Raw genomic sequence first — 17305 nt, forward strand, 5'->3', positions numbered from 1 at the left:
GAGCCTTTATTTTGAGGGTCAGGGACTGAAAAGGTTGAGAACCACTGCTATAAAGGTTGCTTCATTAACTGAGCAGCAAATAGATCGGTCAATAACACAAATCTCTGAAGCTTAATATATTAAAACCACAGGCTAACAAAGAGCTCCTCAGCAAACCAGTGGAAGGAAGTGGATTGTTTGACCTTCATGGTGAAAATAATAGCCTTGTTTTCCTGTAGGTGCATCTGATTGCATAAGGATTTGAAAGGTCACTGAGAGGCTACTTTCATTATAATCTGTGGGTGATCTCATCCACCTTTTACAGTGCATTGATTTCAAAGGGTCTCTACACAAGGATGGATATTCATTCATGGTAGTCCTGGTAAATTTGGAGTTTTTCCACGAGGAGCTTTCACTTGTTGAGCTTTCACAACATCCCATGCTGCTAGGTCCTCTATATCAATGTTTCTCAAATGGCGGTACGCGATGGCAATACAGGGGTTACTTGAGAGAGAGAGAGAGTGGAAAATTAACAAATAAAAGCATTACATTATGGTTATTTATTTATATATATATTTATTTTCAGTTAAAAATAATAATCTTTATAATCATGATGTAAATGATCTTGATTGGAACATGAACTTAAAATACAAGAGTCAGTCTTGGTATAAAACCAAATGAGAGGTGACTGGGAATGATAAAACCTATAGAAATAAATTTATTCAGGAGGCACTAAATAAAGACTTTCATTCCACTTATTTTTTAATGAGTTTTTTTTTAATAAGTAATTAAGTAAGTAAACTTTATTTATAGAGCACTTTTTACAGATGGATGTCACAAAGTGCTTCAACATTGAATGAAGTATTCTGAGAAAAGTGTTGTAGTCGACAAAGGGAGTACCGTACTTGGATTCAGAAATAAGAGAAAGGGGGTACTTGGGCCCAAAAAGGTTTGAGAACCACGGTTCTATATTATTGTAGCAGTTAGCATTAAAAGCTATCCAAATGCAAAGATATTTGTCCAGCTCAACCCCTTTTGAAACGGCAATGACTTTAACCAAAACCCCACTGTGACCCCTTTTGTGCTCTGCTCTGGCCACGTTCGCCCCCACACAGCTCTTAAATGGCCATCTGCCGTCACGTTAGCAGGTATTGTGCAGGCTCAGGCCACAGCTTAAAGCTGACCACCCAGATATCATAACGTCACCCCCTGTCTTCCTCCCTGTCCGCCCTTTAATCAGCCGTATCCTCCCTCTCCTTTCTCCTTTTACCTTTTACTTCCCTTTTGGGGCCGGGTCTTTTTCACAAAGTGCACAACATCTGTTGTTTCCCTCTGTGGGATGTAATCCGGTTACATTTTGCCTTTCAATCAGTTGTGAACTTTGACACTCATTCTGTAATGCAGAGTGAAGGCTTGGAGTCAGTTTCACCACAAAATCTAACAATAAAAGTGCCAAGATGTGTTTTTGTTTTACTGCAACAAATTTGAACTTATTTCTTAGTCTTTTTTTTTATCAAAGTAAATTGGCATTAATCATTTAAATGTGCAGTATTATTTACACATGGTGGAAAGATGTACCACTGAAGTAGTATTCTGAACACAAACTAGAGTATATCATATTATTTAATTAATTTAACTTATGGTGAAAAATTAAAAAACAATTTAGGACAAATTTTCTTCTATTTTTGCCCAAAAAGAAATGGTATCTTAAAGTTTAAACTTTAGATACAAACATTTCTGTAATAAACCTCCTTTTAAGGAAGTTGTTGTAAACGTGTTGTAGAGATATTTAGCTGTGTTAGACTTGTGTTATTAACTGTATGACTAAATGTTTTGTCAAGTTTTTGTACAAACATTTCGGTACTGTCCACATGTGTCAAACTCGAGGCCCGGGGGCCAATTCCGGGCCTTAAGTGCATCAAAATCGGCCCGCTTGAGAACTTAAAAATTGTTTATATCTCAGCATCTCCATATACAAAAACTCAATTAAAATCCACAAGGACTCAGTTTTCCAGTTTTAATATCACATGACGGCAGTCATTTGGTTGAAAGAAATCAAAATTTTTCCAAAATCTGCCAAATTTTTCAAAAGTTATTCCACAAAAATTCCCCAAATTCCAAATATCAGGGAAATTTAAGTAAAGATCCTGCAGGGACGGATATACTCTCATATATACTCACATACTTGATCATTTCAAAATCATTTACACATGCAGTGAAGTGCAAACCAGGGCACGTTAATGTTGAATTTGCTCTGTGGCTCACTTAAACTCAAACTGGTCCGTATTTGGCCCCTGAACTAAAATGAGTTTGACACCCCTGGTTTAGTCCCTGAGATGTTTCTCTTTTTTATTTGTTTGCATTTTCTAGTCCAATTAAGCTAGTTTGTAGGAATCTATGATAGATTTTAAAGCACATGATGCCCCCTGGCTTGGAAAAGCCTTTAACATTAGGGCAGTGTAACATTCTCCTCCCATCTTCCAGACTATAGTGGGATCCAGCTGCAGGGATGCTGCAGCCACAGCAGCCTGAACAGTAATGGCAGTCTTCCAGGTGTGGGCACCCATCGAGGGCTTCCTGAGCAACGCGTGGCCAGCTGGGCTGCCTGTTTCGAGCGTCTTCTTCAGGACCCCGTGGGTGTGCGATACTTTTCGGTAAGCAGGTTCGGACTTGGTTATTATAAGTCTCTTTGGGGTAGAAAATGTTGGTATGAGCAGAGTGGGAAAGAATGCTTTGCTTTTCTGACACATGGGATTTATTTAAATCTTCAAATTAACTTAATATTTAGCAAAAAGTAAAAGGAAAATGTGTTGTGTTTCGCTATCTTTGTACATTATTGGGCAAGATTTCCATGAGGTGATTTTAAATTGGGATGTTGAAAACCATGGAATTTAAAAGTGGCAGTAGCTCAATTAATTTACCATGTCAGCATAACAGCAGTGCTGAATTCTTCCTGATTTTTGTTTAACATGGGATTGAATAATGCAGATGTTTCCACTTCGTTACCTTTTTGTGCTAACGGAGTGGAATGGGCAACATTAAAAGTTGGTCACAGCACAACTCAATGGTTCCTGTTGTAAAACCTAATGTCATTTATTGCCCTTTTAAAAATTGACATCACACAGTTGTTCCCGGGTTGGATGGTTGGTTGGATGGATGGATGGATACGGTTGATGGTAACGGAGTGGAAAGGAAAAGGAAAAGTGCTGAAAATCATCAATCAAACCTGCATTTAAAAAAAAAAAAAAAAAAAGAAAACCTAGCGGAACTAGAAAGCTTGAATAATTCTGCTTTATTAAGCAATACACACTTGATTTTTCAGTGGGTAAAAGTTTTGCTGAAAACAATATGTTTAAAAGTATCAGGCCAGGACATATTTTTTCCCCCAAATTTCACCCAATCACACTTTATAGTTCAGTTTTCACTTTCATGCTTTTTTAAAGATAAAAACTAATGTACAGATAACATATGAAAACCATCAAAAATCTATGTCTGTATCTGATTTTTAATGGTTTACTCACAGCAACAAAAAGCCAAAGCAGGTTTAGATTCATGAGCAACACATTAAGCATATGTCTGAAGCATTTCTGTTACTGTGGTGTTATCAGGGAGATATGACAATGGTGATAGTGAAATATTAATTCACAGCTGGTTGGTTGGTTGGTGTTCAGAACAGTATATCAATACTCCAGCTTAGTGACTAAAAGGATCCTCTCTGTGCTATCATCATGCAGCTTTAAAGCCCACACAGAAGTTGCATCGCCTTTGATTTGAGCCCACAACACCTTGATGAAGCTCGGCTTTTGATTTCACCGTCTCAGAAAAAGCCTCCCTCAGTACAGATCCGAGCAGCGCTCGCCTACACCATCTTTCGCCTACACTTGTACCAATCTTGTTACTTTGCACCCAACGACGCTATCGGTTACCTACTGGTTTTAGCAGCGATGGAGCTTGGAAGCAGAGATAGCGGTCGGTATCGTGTTTGCAGTCGCATGAAATTGAAATCCTCGCAACTGTTTCTACAGGAATTCCTCAAGAAAGAATTCAGTGAGGAGAACATCTTGTTCTGGCAGGCCTGTGAATTCTTCAGTCATGTCCCTGCAGCTGATAAAAAGCAGGTATGTGTGCACAGTGTGAAGCTACATATGCACAATGACACTCAGACTGTTGATCAAAACACCTTCAAACAAAGAAGTCATAAATGCCTAAATAAAACAATGCTGTCATGTGGCTCAAAACAGAGGTTGGCTTTCATCCTGGTCTTTCTAAACCAAGTTATCATGTTCTCCCAGAGTTCTCTGTTTTATTTATTCATTTATTAAATAAAAAAATATGTGTCTTCAATTTTTTTTCTTAAAGTCCTTAATTGAAGGAGTAATCATTGCTGTTGGTAATTCTCTGCATTTTTTGTGTTAGGATCGGGGGCCAAATCTGGCCCTTTAGAGCATCAAATTTGGCCCGCAGGAGACATGAATTATTGTGTAAATGACCAAATAATCCAGTTGCAGATGCCTAATGTTTTTGTGGGCTTGCAGTTTTCCTTTGCTTATGTCACATGAATGCAGTCATTTTTAATTGCAAATTGTATAATAAAGTCTAAATTTTTCCACAAATCTTGCAATTTCTCTCAAACATTTCCACAAAATTCCTCTCAATTACAGAAAAATTGGTTATACACTCAAAAATCTTTGAAGTGAAGATCCAGCAGCGACTGATATTGAAAACTAGGGCACAATGGTGTTAAAATTGCTCTTTTTCCCCAACCTGAGGTCTGCGGCCCACTTGGGTTAAAACTGGTCCATATTTGGCCCCTGAACTAAAATGAGTTTGACACCCCTGGGTTACACCATAACCTAACACAGAGACTTTTTATCACAGTGGGGGGCACAAACATGTGATTGTCTGATCTGTGGGTCACGTTATTAAAATTCACTTAGAAAAACAACAACCAATCTGTGCATTAATACAGGAAAGAACAAAGGCTTTTGTTGTTTCATTGTTTGGATTCATTACCTCTGCCAGGGAGGTTATGTTTTTGCCAACATTTATTTATTTATTTATCTGTCAGTGAGCTTTCTAATTCAAATCATTTTGAAACAAATTTGAATAAAACTTCCAGGAAATATTCAAAATGGGATAAGGAAAAAGTGATTATATTTTGGGGATGATCTGGATCAATATCCCGAATCTGGAACAGTTTTAGAAATTTAAAAAATCTTTCCCTATCGTCATTGGTAAAATTTCAACAGTTTATATATTGATCGATGTCCTGTTTATGTAATTAGACTCAATCATGTAAGGTTGGTTCTTCTATTACCTTACCAAGTTTAATCTGGATTGCAGATTTCATTGTGGTTAATTCAAAGTTTTATTGTATTATCAATATTGTAAACAGAAAATACAAACAAACAAACAAATGTGTATCCACAGAAAACAGAATGTAGGTCATAACGAAAAGAAAAATTAACGCGATTTTATTGCGGTTTACAAATAAAAAGAGGTTTCCATACATTTTGACCCACAGTATCAGGTTTTATGTATTTTTTGTGTCATTTTGCTATTTCTTCTGCCATTTTGTGTGTTTTTTGTGTCACTTTGTACATTTTCTTTGAGGGGACACAACATTCGCATGTGACCCTAATCAAAGTTGTCCAGAATGTTTGGAAAGGTAGTTAAATGTCGATCTCATACGTTAAAATAGAGCAAGAGAGTCGTATGTATTTCATTGCATTGCTGTGTGACCGTTGAAACTAAAGTCTGATTTCCTCGCCCTGTTATCGCCCTTCTTCCAGTTGTCTCAGAGGGCAGGAGAGATCTACAACAGCTTCCTGTCCAGTAAGGCCACGATGCCGGTCAACATCGACAGCCAAGCCCAGCTGGCTGATGATGTGCTCACCTCCCCGAGGCCCGACATGTTCAAGACCCAGCAGCTACAGGTAACGCCTCTCTTTTTCATTTGTGTAGTTGTTTAAACGTTTCACACTCGGATGAATCGTTCAGGGATTCCACATCAAGCTGAGAGCTCGTGTTTGTCTGACGGTGTTAAAAGACAAGCGCACTCTGAGCTTTTGTTCTCGTCTAACCATCAGTCACTTTGCACCAGCATATTGTGGCCATCTGGGTTTGTTTACAAAAGGGCTCGAATCTTTTACCGGAGAGATAAATACAAATTGGCACGCGCCCACGGAGAACCTCACACTTAGTGTAAACACAAGCCCGCGGACATGCCGGCAGGGATCTGTATATTTTCAGCTCGCTCATTGGTATGAGTAGATGTTAACCACCAAGGAGCTGTCAAAATGTTAGCTGTAGCAATCTGTTAACACCGCGAGTTCCTTCTGTTTATTTTTTTACCAGCCTTCGTTTGATTGGATGCTTTTTGTTTTGCAACGTGTCTCCTCAGATGTCCTAAAATCAACCTCTTCTCTTGGTTCCTTCTTCCTCATTCTTTTTCTTTCTTCCCAGATCTTCAATTTGATGAAATTCGACAGCTACTCCCGATTTCTCAAGTCCTCGCTTTACCAGGAGTGCATCCGGGCCGAGGTGGACGGTCAACCATTACCTGACCCGTACCAAATCCCCTGTAGCCCCGCCCCCTCCAAACACAGCGCCAGCTCCGACCGCTCCACCCTCTCCACTCCTAAAAAGGTAGCAGCAAAGAAACATCCCAACGTGGTCGGCTTTCATCTGGAGTCATGTGCAAATTGTAATTTGGGTTTGTCTCGCAGGACATCAGAAAACAACGGTCAGGGAGGTCACTAAACGAGGACGGCAGGGACGAGAGTGCGGAGAAAAAGCGCGGGATCTTCTTCTCGTGGTCGCGAAACAGGAGCTTCGGAAAGGGACCAAAAAAGAAGGACATCGGGGACATAAATCTAGGTGAGAATACAGCATCACACCTCACTTTTGGAAAATAGTGATTAAAATTAATCCATTCAAATACATTTCTTACCTTTTGTTTTGCAGAAATGCATCTTTGTTCATTCACATCTGCCGTTTTTACACCTGGCATGATTTTTTTTTTTTTTGCTGTATGTTATGGTTTGATTAATTCAGACAACTGTTCCTGTTCAACTGTTCCTCAGGCAATCAGCTTTTATCACCTGACACCTCTGATGAAGACTGGCAGTTGACAGTCGAAACATGTCAGGAGATCAAAGTAGATTTGGAACATTTGTCTGAATAAATAAACTTTAATACAGGGATTCCCATTTCATGATCACAAACTTCTGGCGACTCCCAAATACATTTTTTTTCTTCTAGAATTATTTTTTGATCATGAGTAGCTCAGATTTATATTTGAGAAAGTTAAAGTATAGAAAACAGTTGTTTAAGATTGTGTGTCATGTTTTAATTTTAGAAATATTTTCATTTAAAAATTAGAATATGTTTATTTTTAATCACTAATTTGTCTTGTGCATTTTTTTGGTAATTTTGTCTTTCACTTCACATTTTATATATTTTGTGTCATTGTTGTTGTCTTTTTGTGTTATTCTTTCTTGTATGTTTCTTTAAGTCACTTTGTATGAATGTATGAATTGACATACTATGTGTCAATTCATACATTACTCTGTTATTTTTGTGTGTTTTTAGTCATCTTGTACAACTTTGGGGTGATTTTGTTTCTGTTCACATTTTAAATTTATTTTGTTATTTTTGTGAATGTTTGTTGTTCTTTTGTGTATTTTTATGCTTCTTTGAGTTATTTAGTGTATTTTTGTTGATATTTTGTACATTTCTCTGTTATTGTGTTTTGAGTTTTTGTGTTTGTTTCTTTTAATCATTTTGTTTGTTTAATTTGGGAGCCACACAAAATTAGACTGTGGGTTGCATGTGGCCCCCAAGCCTCCTGTTGCCCATGTCTGAGCTAGAGGTGATAAAATGAGCAATATATGTTTTTCATCAGTAATTACTAGACATTATAGGTGACCCCACATGGGGTCACAATCCCAAGGTTGAAAAACACTGCCTTAACATATTGTACTGTCAGGTATGTGACTCGGGTGCAAATGGCTTTTGTTTTTGCATAGACTACTGGGGCAGTAATGGGAGAAGGGAGTCCCAGGGCTCCTTGTCATCCGGCACCAGTCTGGAGATGGCCTCTTCTAACTCGGCCGGCAAGATCGAGGTAAGATTCCTTTGGACACAGATCGCCATGGCAACACTGAGCCTCTGTCTGGTGAAGCCATCATTACAGGCCAGCGTTGTTTTCCTTGCCCACTCATTTTTGTTGTGAATCATTTAAACAACAGCGACAGCTAAATTAACCAGTCAAATCTTCCTTTTTTTTTAATTCATCGTCTCTCCTCAGGCAGACAACCGGCACTCAGTCGGAGTGTGGGAGCGATCGGCCAAACATTGCAGCGTCTTACTGCCCGACAGCTCATCCTCTTCCATCCACCTTCGACCCAGCGCCTCCATTAGAGACGTCCTGCAAGATCTCTGTCGAAGCATTAGTGTCAACATCGCAGCTGTCGACCTTTTCCTGGTTGGGGGAGAGAAGGTGAGGGGGGGCTGAAACGTGAACACATAATCACCTGCAGGAAAACTCAAGAGGAATGACTAAATACATTTCAGTCCTGCAGGTTACCAGTGTTTCTAATAATAAGCCTGATAACGAACATCTTACTATTATTAGTTTGTGAAAGAAAAGCTAATAATGGCTAAATAGGACCATTGGAAACATGGAGGACAGCAATTATCTAGCTGTATACTGTAATATCACTCAAACTTCTCCGTTTTTACTTGTTTTCACCAGCGTTTATGTTTTTGTTTATTTGTCTGTTAGCACGATTACGTCAATGTTACAAAATTTTAACCCAAGATAGACCTTACATCATGGGAGATTCTATTAAATATGGAGTAGATCCAAATCAATATAGTGGTTTTGTATCAGTTTAAAAAAACAAAACAAAAAAAACTCACTAATCATTGGTAAAATAAAAAAAAAAAATCATGTCTTGTTCTGTGATACTTTTTGATACCACAATAAAAAAAGAAAAAATGCTTTGTTATAGAAATGCACGATCCAAGGTAAAGAAAGAGGGGAAACAATTGTGCTCAATTAGATACATAGCTCTTTCAAAATAAAAGCTAGTCCAGCCAAAGTTTGGTCTTCTCCTAAACAGTTTAACCTTGTATCTTAATATTGTTGCAACAAATATTTTGAATCTTCATAATTTCCACGAGCTCTGATGAAAACGGGATAATAGAATACATCAACATTTATTTAGTTTTTTGTTATTCATTTATCAAATTTTACTTTTCTTTTTTTTTTTACCTTGTCTGCGCATGCTGTCGAAGGTCAACACTACATGTAGTGCACTCTTTTTGTGACAGTCATGCATGTTTTATTATTGCAATTGAATAAATACACCTATTTTATTTCATATTTGTGACTGTCACCAGCCCTCCCTAAGGAAGGGTGAGAAAAACTTTATTAAAGGGAGAATATAAAAGACAGGGCAGCATTACACCTTAGTGAACGGGGGAAGGAACAGGGGAGAGGGAGTCAGGGTAGGACAATGAAAGGGGTAGAGAAGAGTTGACTACCGTATTTTTCGGACTATAAGGCGCACCGGATTATAAGGCGCACTATCAATGAATGGGTCTGACTGGGTCTATTTTCATACATAAGGCGCACCGGACTATAAGGCGCACCAGTTTGTTGTTGTTATTATTATCATTATTATTATTTTTATCATTATCATTATTATTAAGACGCATTAAGCGAAATAAAATAGTCAGATAAGTCAAACTTTATTCAACTCATTAAAAATAATTCTCAACATTGTTCAGGTTTAACACATAAAAGACAGAACAATACACTCACTTTTTCTGTTCAGTATGTTGAAGCACAGTAGTTAATTTCATATATAAGGTGCACTGCTGATTTTTGAGAAAATTAAAGGATTTTAAGTGCGCCTTATAGTCCGAAAAATACGGTATTTTACTTACATTTTTAAATCTTACTTTCCTAAAATTATATCAGACCCAAAAAATGTTTTTTTATTTCCAAAAGTTAACATGGAATAATTTATTAAGATTTATGTAGATCTTAGCTATAAATGCTAGTTTTACTGCTCCTACATGTATTTAGGCTAACGTGGTGTTTTATTCTTTGTTCCTTCACAGCCGTTAGTGCTGGATCAGGACTGTATGACCCTCACTTCCAGAGACCTGAGGCTGGAGAAACGCACCCTGTTCAGGTACGAGGGTCTTTGTCGTGGACTGTTTAATCCGTCTGTGTTCGTATATTTTATTTACACATATGCATTTGTTTTACTACCAGGTTGGACTTGGTACCTATTAACCGCTCTGTGGGGCTGAAAGCCAAGCCAACCAAACCCGTCACTGAGGTCCTGCGTCCCGTGGTGGCCAAATACGGCCTCCACCTCAACGAACTGGTGGCTAAAATAGTACGTCTGCTTCATCTTTTCTTTTCTTTCCTTTTCCTAAGCCTGTGTAGTTTGTGACGGTGCCACAGGGTGGAGTGTCATGGTTAAGGGGAGGGAAGCGACCGCATCCTTTTTCCATCCTACACCGTGGTTAGCGCCGTGACTCAGGCCAGCCGGTGGAAATAACCGCAGCAGGGCTATAATTAAGGATGACGACACTCCTCAAACATGCTCCAGTCCTCCCCGAAAAAACCCTGTCAGATTAATTTTAGTTTCCTGTGGGTTTCCAGGCTTTTTAACTGTGTTACAGTGCAGCCCAGGACTGGGAGGTAAACATCTGTGTGCACGAAGCAAGAGCAGTGAGCGCTTTGTAAATTAATAATAATAATATATCAGATTCTTTGGTTTTCATTTTGTGCATATGTGTCAAACTCATGGCCAGGGGGCCAAATACGGCCCTTTGGAGCATCCAATTCGGCCCACAGGAGAAAGTCAAAGTGACAGAGAAAACATGAATCATTGTGTAAATGAAACTCAACAATATTTGCAGGAGCTCACAGTTTTGTTGGTGCTTATATTGCATGATTGTTGTCATTTTTAATGTTACAAAATCATTCATATTTTCAGCAATTATTACATAATATAGATAGATAGTTTTTATTGTCATTCATACATACACCCTATAGGGGCATACAAAAACGAAATTTTTCGCTCGTCTTTAGGCTTTAAAAATAAAAGCATTAAAAGCACACAGTAAAAAGGTATAAAAACGCACATTTAAAACAGTGATAAAGTCCTGACGATTGTCTGAAAAATTATTGCACAGGATTAATGTTATTTACTGCACTGGGTTAATGGTGAATCATATATTTTAAGATATAGATAATTATCCCTCAATTAAATATTAAATAAATTGTATTTATATTAAATAAAATCTAGGAAGTTGAAAGTGAAGACACTGTTGGGACTGATATCTATCACTTATTGCTTGAATATTGTCAGTTTCTGACATATTTAGTGATTTATGTATATGTAGAAGTGTAAATTCGGGCACAATATTGTCGAAATTACTCATTTTCCTGCATAAAATCAGTGGCCCACTTGAGATTAAACTGCTCCGTATTTGGCCCCTGGACTAAAATGAGTTTGACACTCCTGATTTAGTGCATTTTTAATGTTGGTTTGTCTATAAAATGTCTAAAAAATACAGATTGGGTTACAGGAGAAAAAAAGAGTAAAGCTAACGACTTTTTACGTTTTAGAGCGGACAGACTGAACCATTGGATCTGGGCGCCCCCATATCAAGTTTGGATGGACTGCGAGTTGTGCTGGAAGGAGCAGATCCGTCTTCAGGGAAAGGTACAGCCATTCAAAGCCACCTTTTATCAGCAAACAGTACCACACGGGATTGAGTTGTGCACTTTCTAATCAGACAAACTAGTATGGGGAGAGATTTGCTGAAAAAATATTCACCAATATCTCTACAATTGTCCCATGTTGATGTTTTTAAAAAAAAAAATTAATCTTAAAAAACCAAATGAAAATCTGAAAAACACGTGAAAATCTAAAAAAACGCATGAAAATCAGAAAACACATATGAAAATTGTGGATATATTTGTGATTATTTTTGAGACAAATCACTCCCCGTAAACTGGACCCATCTTTCCTCCTTCCAGACAAATCCAAGTCCTCGTCCCTGAAGGCTCAACCTCCAACCAGGAGTTTCTCTGCAACAGTAAGTCCCACGTTTCCTCTTCTAATCCTCCAGCTTTGGGAGGTTTTTCCTCCTCCGTTGCTGCAATGCTTCTGCTAACAAACTGTATCGTTTCATAGCATGCTGCAGGAATTAGCATTTTCACACTTTCGCACGCCAGTGGAAATTCTCGAAACAGGGGCTTATTAAGTAATTTAAAACTAATCAAACATAAGCCTTTAAGGGGTTTTAAAAGGCCTCTTGCTCACAATAATCTAAATGGAACTTCATGGGTTTTCAGGATATTACAGCCCTAGATAATGTAGATAGATGCCAACAAGGAAAGCATGCTAATGCTGAATACGTGTCAAACTCAAGACCCGGAGGCCAAATTCGGCCTTTTAAAGCTCCCAATTCGGCCCGCAGGTGAAAGTAAAAACGACAGCGAAAACATGACTCATTGTGTAAATAACTAACTGACTCAGGTGTAGATATCTCAGTACCTTAAAACACACAGTCAATGAAACTGCACATTTTTACCCCATGCCTAAATCACATGATGGCAGTCATATTAAATCACAAATTGTTGCAAATATTCTAATCCTATAATTTTCCTCAAATTACTCCATAAAAATGTACCCAAATAAAATATAAATTGGTCACAGGATCAAGGAAATATTGTCTGTACACGTGGAAGTGCAACTTTGCGCACAAGAATGATAAAATTGTTTTTTTTACCGCCTATATTCTGCTGCCCACTTGAAATGTATTTATTTATTTATTTAATTATTTATCTTGCACAATTACAGAATAATACACACTGTGGCATTAGAAATGGATAAACATAGCAGGAAAAGGCAGAGAGCTGGAAGAGCTTATTTGAAGCCTTCACCTGAATAGTAATGAGTGAATACCAGACAAAAACAACAGAACTTAAAAAAAAGGAAATATTTATATGTAAAAAAAACAAAAGATAACCTAAGATAAATGGTTGAAATTACTAAACATACAATAAGATGAAAATATCATCGAAAACACAAGTGATTGTAAAGGGTTTGTGAATGTAAAATAATCCAACAATAAAAGCTTAGATTGAACCAAAAATAAAATATACCACAAAGCTAGTTAGGTGCAACCAGAAACTTCTTAATACATCAGTTTTATGCAAGGTGTGAATAATTCTTCCATAATTTAGTGCCTGTATATTTTATTGCACTTTGGCTTCTGCTTGATAGACATTTAAAATGGTCCGTATTTGGCCCCTGAACTAAAATGGTTTTGAAACCCCTGATCGACATGTTATACAGTAATTGCTGCAGCACTCTATAGTGGCTTGTTGTAATCCTTATTAATACAAAGACTATGCTGGTGTTCATTCATTGGTTTATATTTTTCTACACTCTGCTGCTCTAACACTGGTTTGTGGCCGCTCACTGTCTTGGATGTCAAATGTTTTTTCCAGTAGAAGTATTTAAATCTAGCCAATTTCATCACCGTCCTGCAAGAGGCTGCGCCCCTCAGTTTGAAAAGTACACCTCCAGTTATTGTTGAATTGGCCTCATGCTCGGACTCTTCCTTAGGAATCAAACCCCCCTCCCCACACCCACCCCATCCCTCCATCTCCTAACAGAGTGCATTGTTATTGTTGCATCTGCAGGGAGATGAGAGGTCAGCACCACAGGACTTTTCTATGAAAGCAAGTGGACCAGACTCAGCACTCCCTGGAGAAAAGAGAAAACAGAAAAAGATAAATATAGATGAAGCTGAAGGTAAAAGCCCTTGTTTTCCTCTTTTGTCTTTGACGGGTGGCGGGTGTTTTCTGAGCTTTGCTTCACTTCAGGACTAACTGATAACTTTGGATTCCCGGGGTCAGGTGTACGGTTGCTCTGCTGCATGTTAAACACTAATCGTGTACGGCTCGTGTGTTGTGAGCGTTTCTAAATGACGACTCTTGTCTGGACTAATTCCAGCAAGTTCTTTTTTTTTCTTCTTTTTTTTTTTAAACAATATGTTAAATTTTCATTCATTCAGGCAACTTTATTCAGGAAATTTACTTTGAAATGTACTTTGATCTCTTGTACGGTGTACATTTTAGGACGTCCTCAGGTCTCAGAGTGAAGTATCTCTGTCCTTTATCAGACCAAACAGACTCATGTCTCAGCAAAACCTCCGTCAAATGACACGGCCTCAGGCTTCAGAATAAAAGTCGTCAGACTTAAGAGCCTCAGGAAGGGAAACACCAAATGACGTTGTATTTTGAAGAAACTGGAAATACACATTGTTCGGCTCGAGGTCACTTAACAAAATGAACAGGTCCAGAAAGTTAATAGTTAATAATGTTAACTGTTAAATCGAGCTAAAATGGGAAGAACTGATGTTGACGGGTAGTCATGGTAACTCAAGGGGTCACTGCCTTTTTGGACGTGTTCATTTTGTTAAGTGACCTCGAACCGAACATCAAACAATGTGTTGATTTCAATTAAAAAAAAAAAAATAAATAAAGGAAAGAATGGCTTTTCAACTTCTTCATGGTTCCTTCAAAATAAAACATCTTGTCGTATTTCACGGACTGAGGCCGTAAAACACGACAAGGTGTGTTTATTTATTTACTTTTATTTTGAAGTCTGAGGCCGTGTCCTTTGACGGAGGTTTTGCTGAGACATGAGTCCGTTTGGTCTGACAGAGGTTTTCCTAATACCTGATTATTTACACCGTACTCCTGACACGTTTCGACTGCCAACTGCCAGTCTTCCTCAGACGCATCTACTGATTGCTTTGATGTATCCTTATGAGATTTTTCTGGACATGGCCAGGAGGCGTGGCCAGCCTGCGATAACTCTCAAGTTCGCCACATCCAGAAAAAACTCATAATGGCACATCAGAGCAATTAGTAGCTGCGTCTGAGGAAGACTGACAGTTGGCAGTGGAAACATGTCAGGAGATCAAAGTAAATTTCTTTAAAAAAATTGTCTGAATGAATGAAACCTTAACACTTTTGTCTGGTGTGTTGGTCGTGCAGAATTCTTCGAGCTGCTGAGCCGGGCCCAGAGCACACGAGCCAATGACCAGCGCGGCCTCCTCAGCAAAGAAGACCTGGTGCTGCCCGACTTCCTGCGTCTGACCACGCCCACCCCCTCCCCCGACGTGGCCTGCTCCACCCCGGACTCCCTTAAGCAGAACCGAGAAAACGGCGCCCCGTCTCGGGGGCCGCTCACCTCCAGCCGGCGCTCTGAGAGCCTGGACTCGTCCCTCAGCTCCAGCACCAACGGACACTCCGTGCCCAGGCGCTGCCTGATGCCCCCCCCTCGCCACCAGACTTTCGGCACCCACCTGTCGCCCATCTCGCGGCCCCTGGACACGCGGCCGAGCCTGTGCACGGTGGAGGAGGATGCCACCCACAGCGACCTGACGCTCATGGGCGAAGGAGAACTCAGCAGCCCCAACAGTACCCTACTCCCTCCCTCGCCGTCCTCCACACCATCCTTTGAGTGCAGCCTCCCCGAAGCTAACTTCACCCCGCCACCACCATGCCCCCAGTCAGCAGTCGCAGGTGGAGAGAAGTCCAGTTCAGGTATTTCCACAGAGTTATAGAGCGAGTTATTCTATGAACGTGTGTGTTTGTTTTGTATGTGTTCGCTGTGGTTCAAACATTCCCGCTCTCATAAGGAAACTCCTTCTAATGCACTTTAATGACACATGAATATTTTCTCATTGTGTGTGTGTGTGTGTGATCATATTTACATTCTGATAGCCTTGTATATAGTGACATGTATATTTAGTTACTCATTGTTGAATGACTGATCGGGCTTAGCTTTAACCAGTTAAATATTTCTGCTTTATTATGTCGTTTGTGGTGAATAATTGATCACAATTGGTGATGTTAACATAACAGGCTAGTAATAACATGAACTGTGATACTTGTTGATACCACAGTAGAAAAAAACACTATCCAAAGTAAAGAAAAGGAGGATAAACAATTGTTCTCAATTAAATCTATAACTCTTTCAAAATAAAAGCCAGTCAAGCCGAGGTTTGGTTTGCTCCATAATGGTTTAAATTAATTAATTTTTGTTTAATATTTTCCATGAGCTCTGGGGAGGATCTGTAGTGAACTAAAAAACAAGATAAATAACGGGGTAATAAAATGTATGAACGTTTATTTAGTTTTTTTTGTTATTCATGTATGAAATTTTACTTTCAGAATAATTCTGTCATAGATTTAAGCATTATCACACAACATCATGACCTCGAGTGTGATATTGCTTTTATACAACAGTTCTACAAGCGCATTTTATTAGTCAAAAGTATTAAGTGACAAGAGATTATTATTTGTTTATTTAATCATTTATTTGGCTCTGCTAAAACAAATAGGTCCACAACGGGAAGAAAGATGAGGCTGTTGCCAGGCAACACATAAAAATTTCTTGACTGACAGTTGACTAACCGTTATTAGAACACCTGTACAGTGGAGTGATAATATCTGTAAAACGTCCAAAAGCTGTTGTTATTTTATATTGGTACTGATGGAATGTTTCTTGTCCAAATTACTCAGAACTAACTGTTGTATAATTGTGGTATAACTTCAATTTGGTAATAAGAAATTGGCCACAATTAGTCATCAGCACACACATTTTTAAAAATGTATCAAATGTATTTCTCGGATGATATAAAATGTGCAAAATGTGATTTTTCTTAAATTTTTATTTTTTATTTTTTTTTGGAGCAAAACACTAAATTGTAACCTTCAGATTATTACAACTAGCTGCAACTTCAAGATAAGATCACATGTTGATTAATCACTAATCCTCGCCCGGTTTTGTGTCTCCAGTACGGAAGAGGATTAGGGCCAATGTTGATGGAGAAAATGATTTTGGGCAAATAAAAAATGAAGTTGAAATGTCAAGATTAAAGTCGAAATTTTTTAAATTAAAGTCGAAATACAATATTATGATAAAAGTCGATGGTTTGTCCATAAAGTCAAATTTACGAAAGCTGACGAGGGTTTTCTTATGAAGCAACCAGTCAAATCAGTTGATTGAAGCATAGCAATGGGTACAAAACCACAGTGCATCGGCACCCATGTCACTGAAGAGGTCGATACAACCGCAGAAATGCCGGTGCAGGACTCTACCCAGCCACAGAGAACATCAAAGAAAGAGATCAAAGAGCAAAAACTTCATAGGGAGAAAGATGCTCATAGGGCACAGACCAAGTGTGAGGTGGCCTAAAGCTGCTT

The 17305-nt window shown here is 38.6% G+C and overlaps 1 protein-coding gene across 1 annotated transcript in view; it reads left to right on the top strand.

The window, feature by feature from the left end:
• The window catches only part of rgs12a (regulator of G protein signaling 12a), a 61954-nt gene that overhangs the window by 32623 nt on the left and 12026 nt on the right, over positions 1 to 17305 (top strand). The window contains exons 5-17 of the mRNA XM_028474215.1: positions 2464 to 2633; positions 4005 to 4097; positions 5772 to 5915; positions 6445 to 6627; positions 6708 to 6858; positions 8010 to 8107; positions 8291 to 8482; positions 10114 to 10187; positions 10271 to 10397; positions 11639 to 11735; positions 12053 to 12111; positions 13727 to 13838; positions 15089 to 15640. Coding sequence (XP_028330016.1) covers positions 2464 to 2633; positions 4005 to 4097; positions 5772 to 5915; positions 6445 to 6627; positions 6708 to 6858; positions 8010 to 8107; positions 8291 to 8482; positions 10114 to 10187; positions 10271 to 10397; positions 11639 to 11735; positions 12053 to 12111; positions 13727 to 13838; positions 15089 to 15640 — 2052 coding nt within the window. The remainder of the gene's footprint in view (positions 1 to 2463; positions 2634 to 4004; positions 4098 to 5771; positions 5916 to 6444; positions 6628 to 6707; positions 6859 to 8009; positions 8108 to 8290; positions 8483 to 10113; positions 10188 to 10270; positions 10398 to 11638; positions 11736 to 12052; positions 12112 to 13726; positions 13839 to 15088; positions 15641 to 17305) is intronic.

Source organism: Gouania willdenowi, chromosome 18, assembly GCF_900634775.1.
Source record: "Gouania willdenowi chromosome 18, fGouWil2.1, whole genome shotgun sequence".
NCBI classification, from domain to species: domain Eukaryota; kingdom Metazoa; phylum Chordata; class Actinopteri; order Blenniiformes; family Gobiesocidae; genus Gouania; species Gouania willdenowi.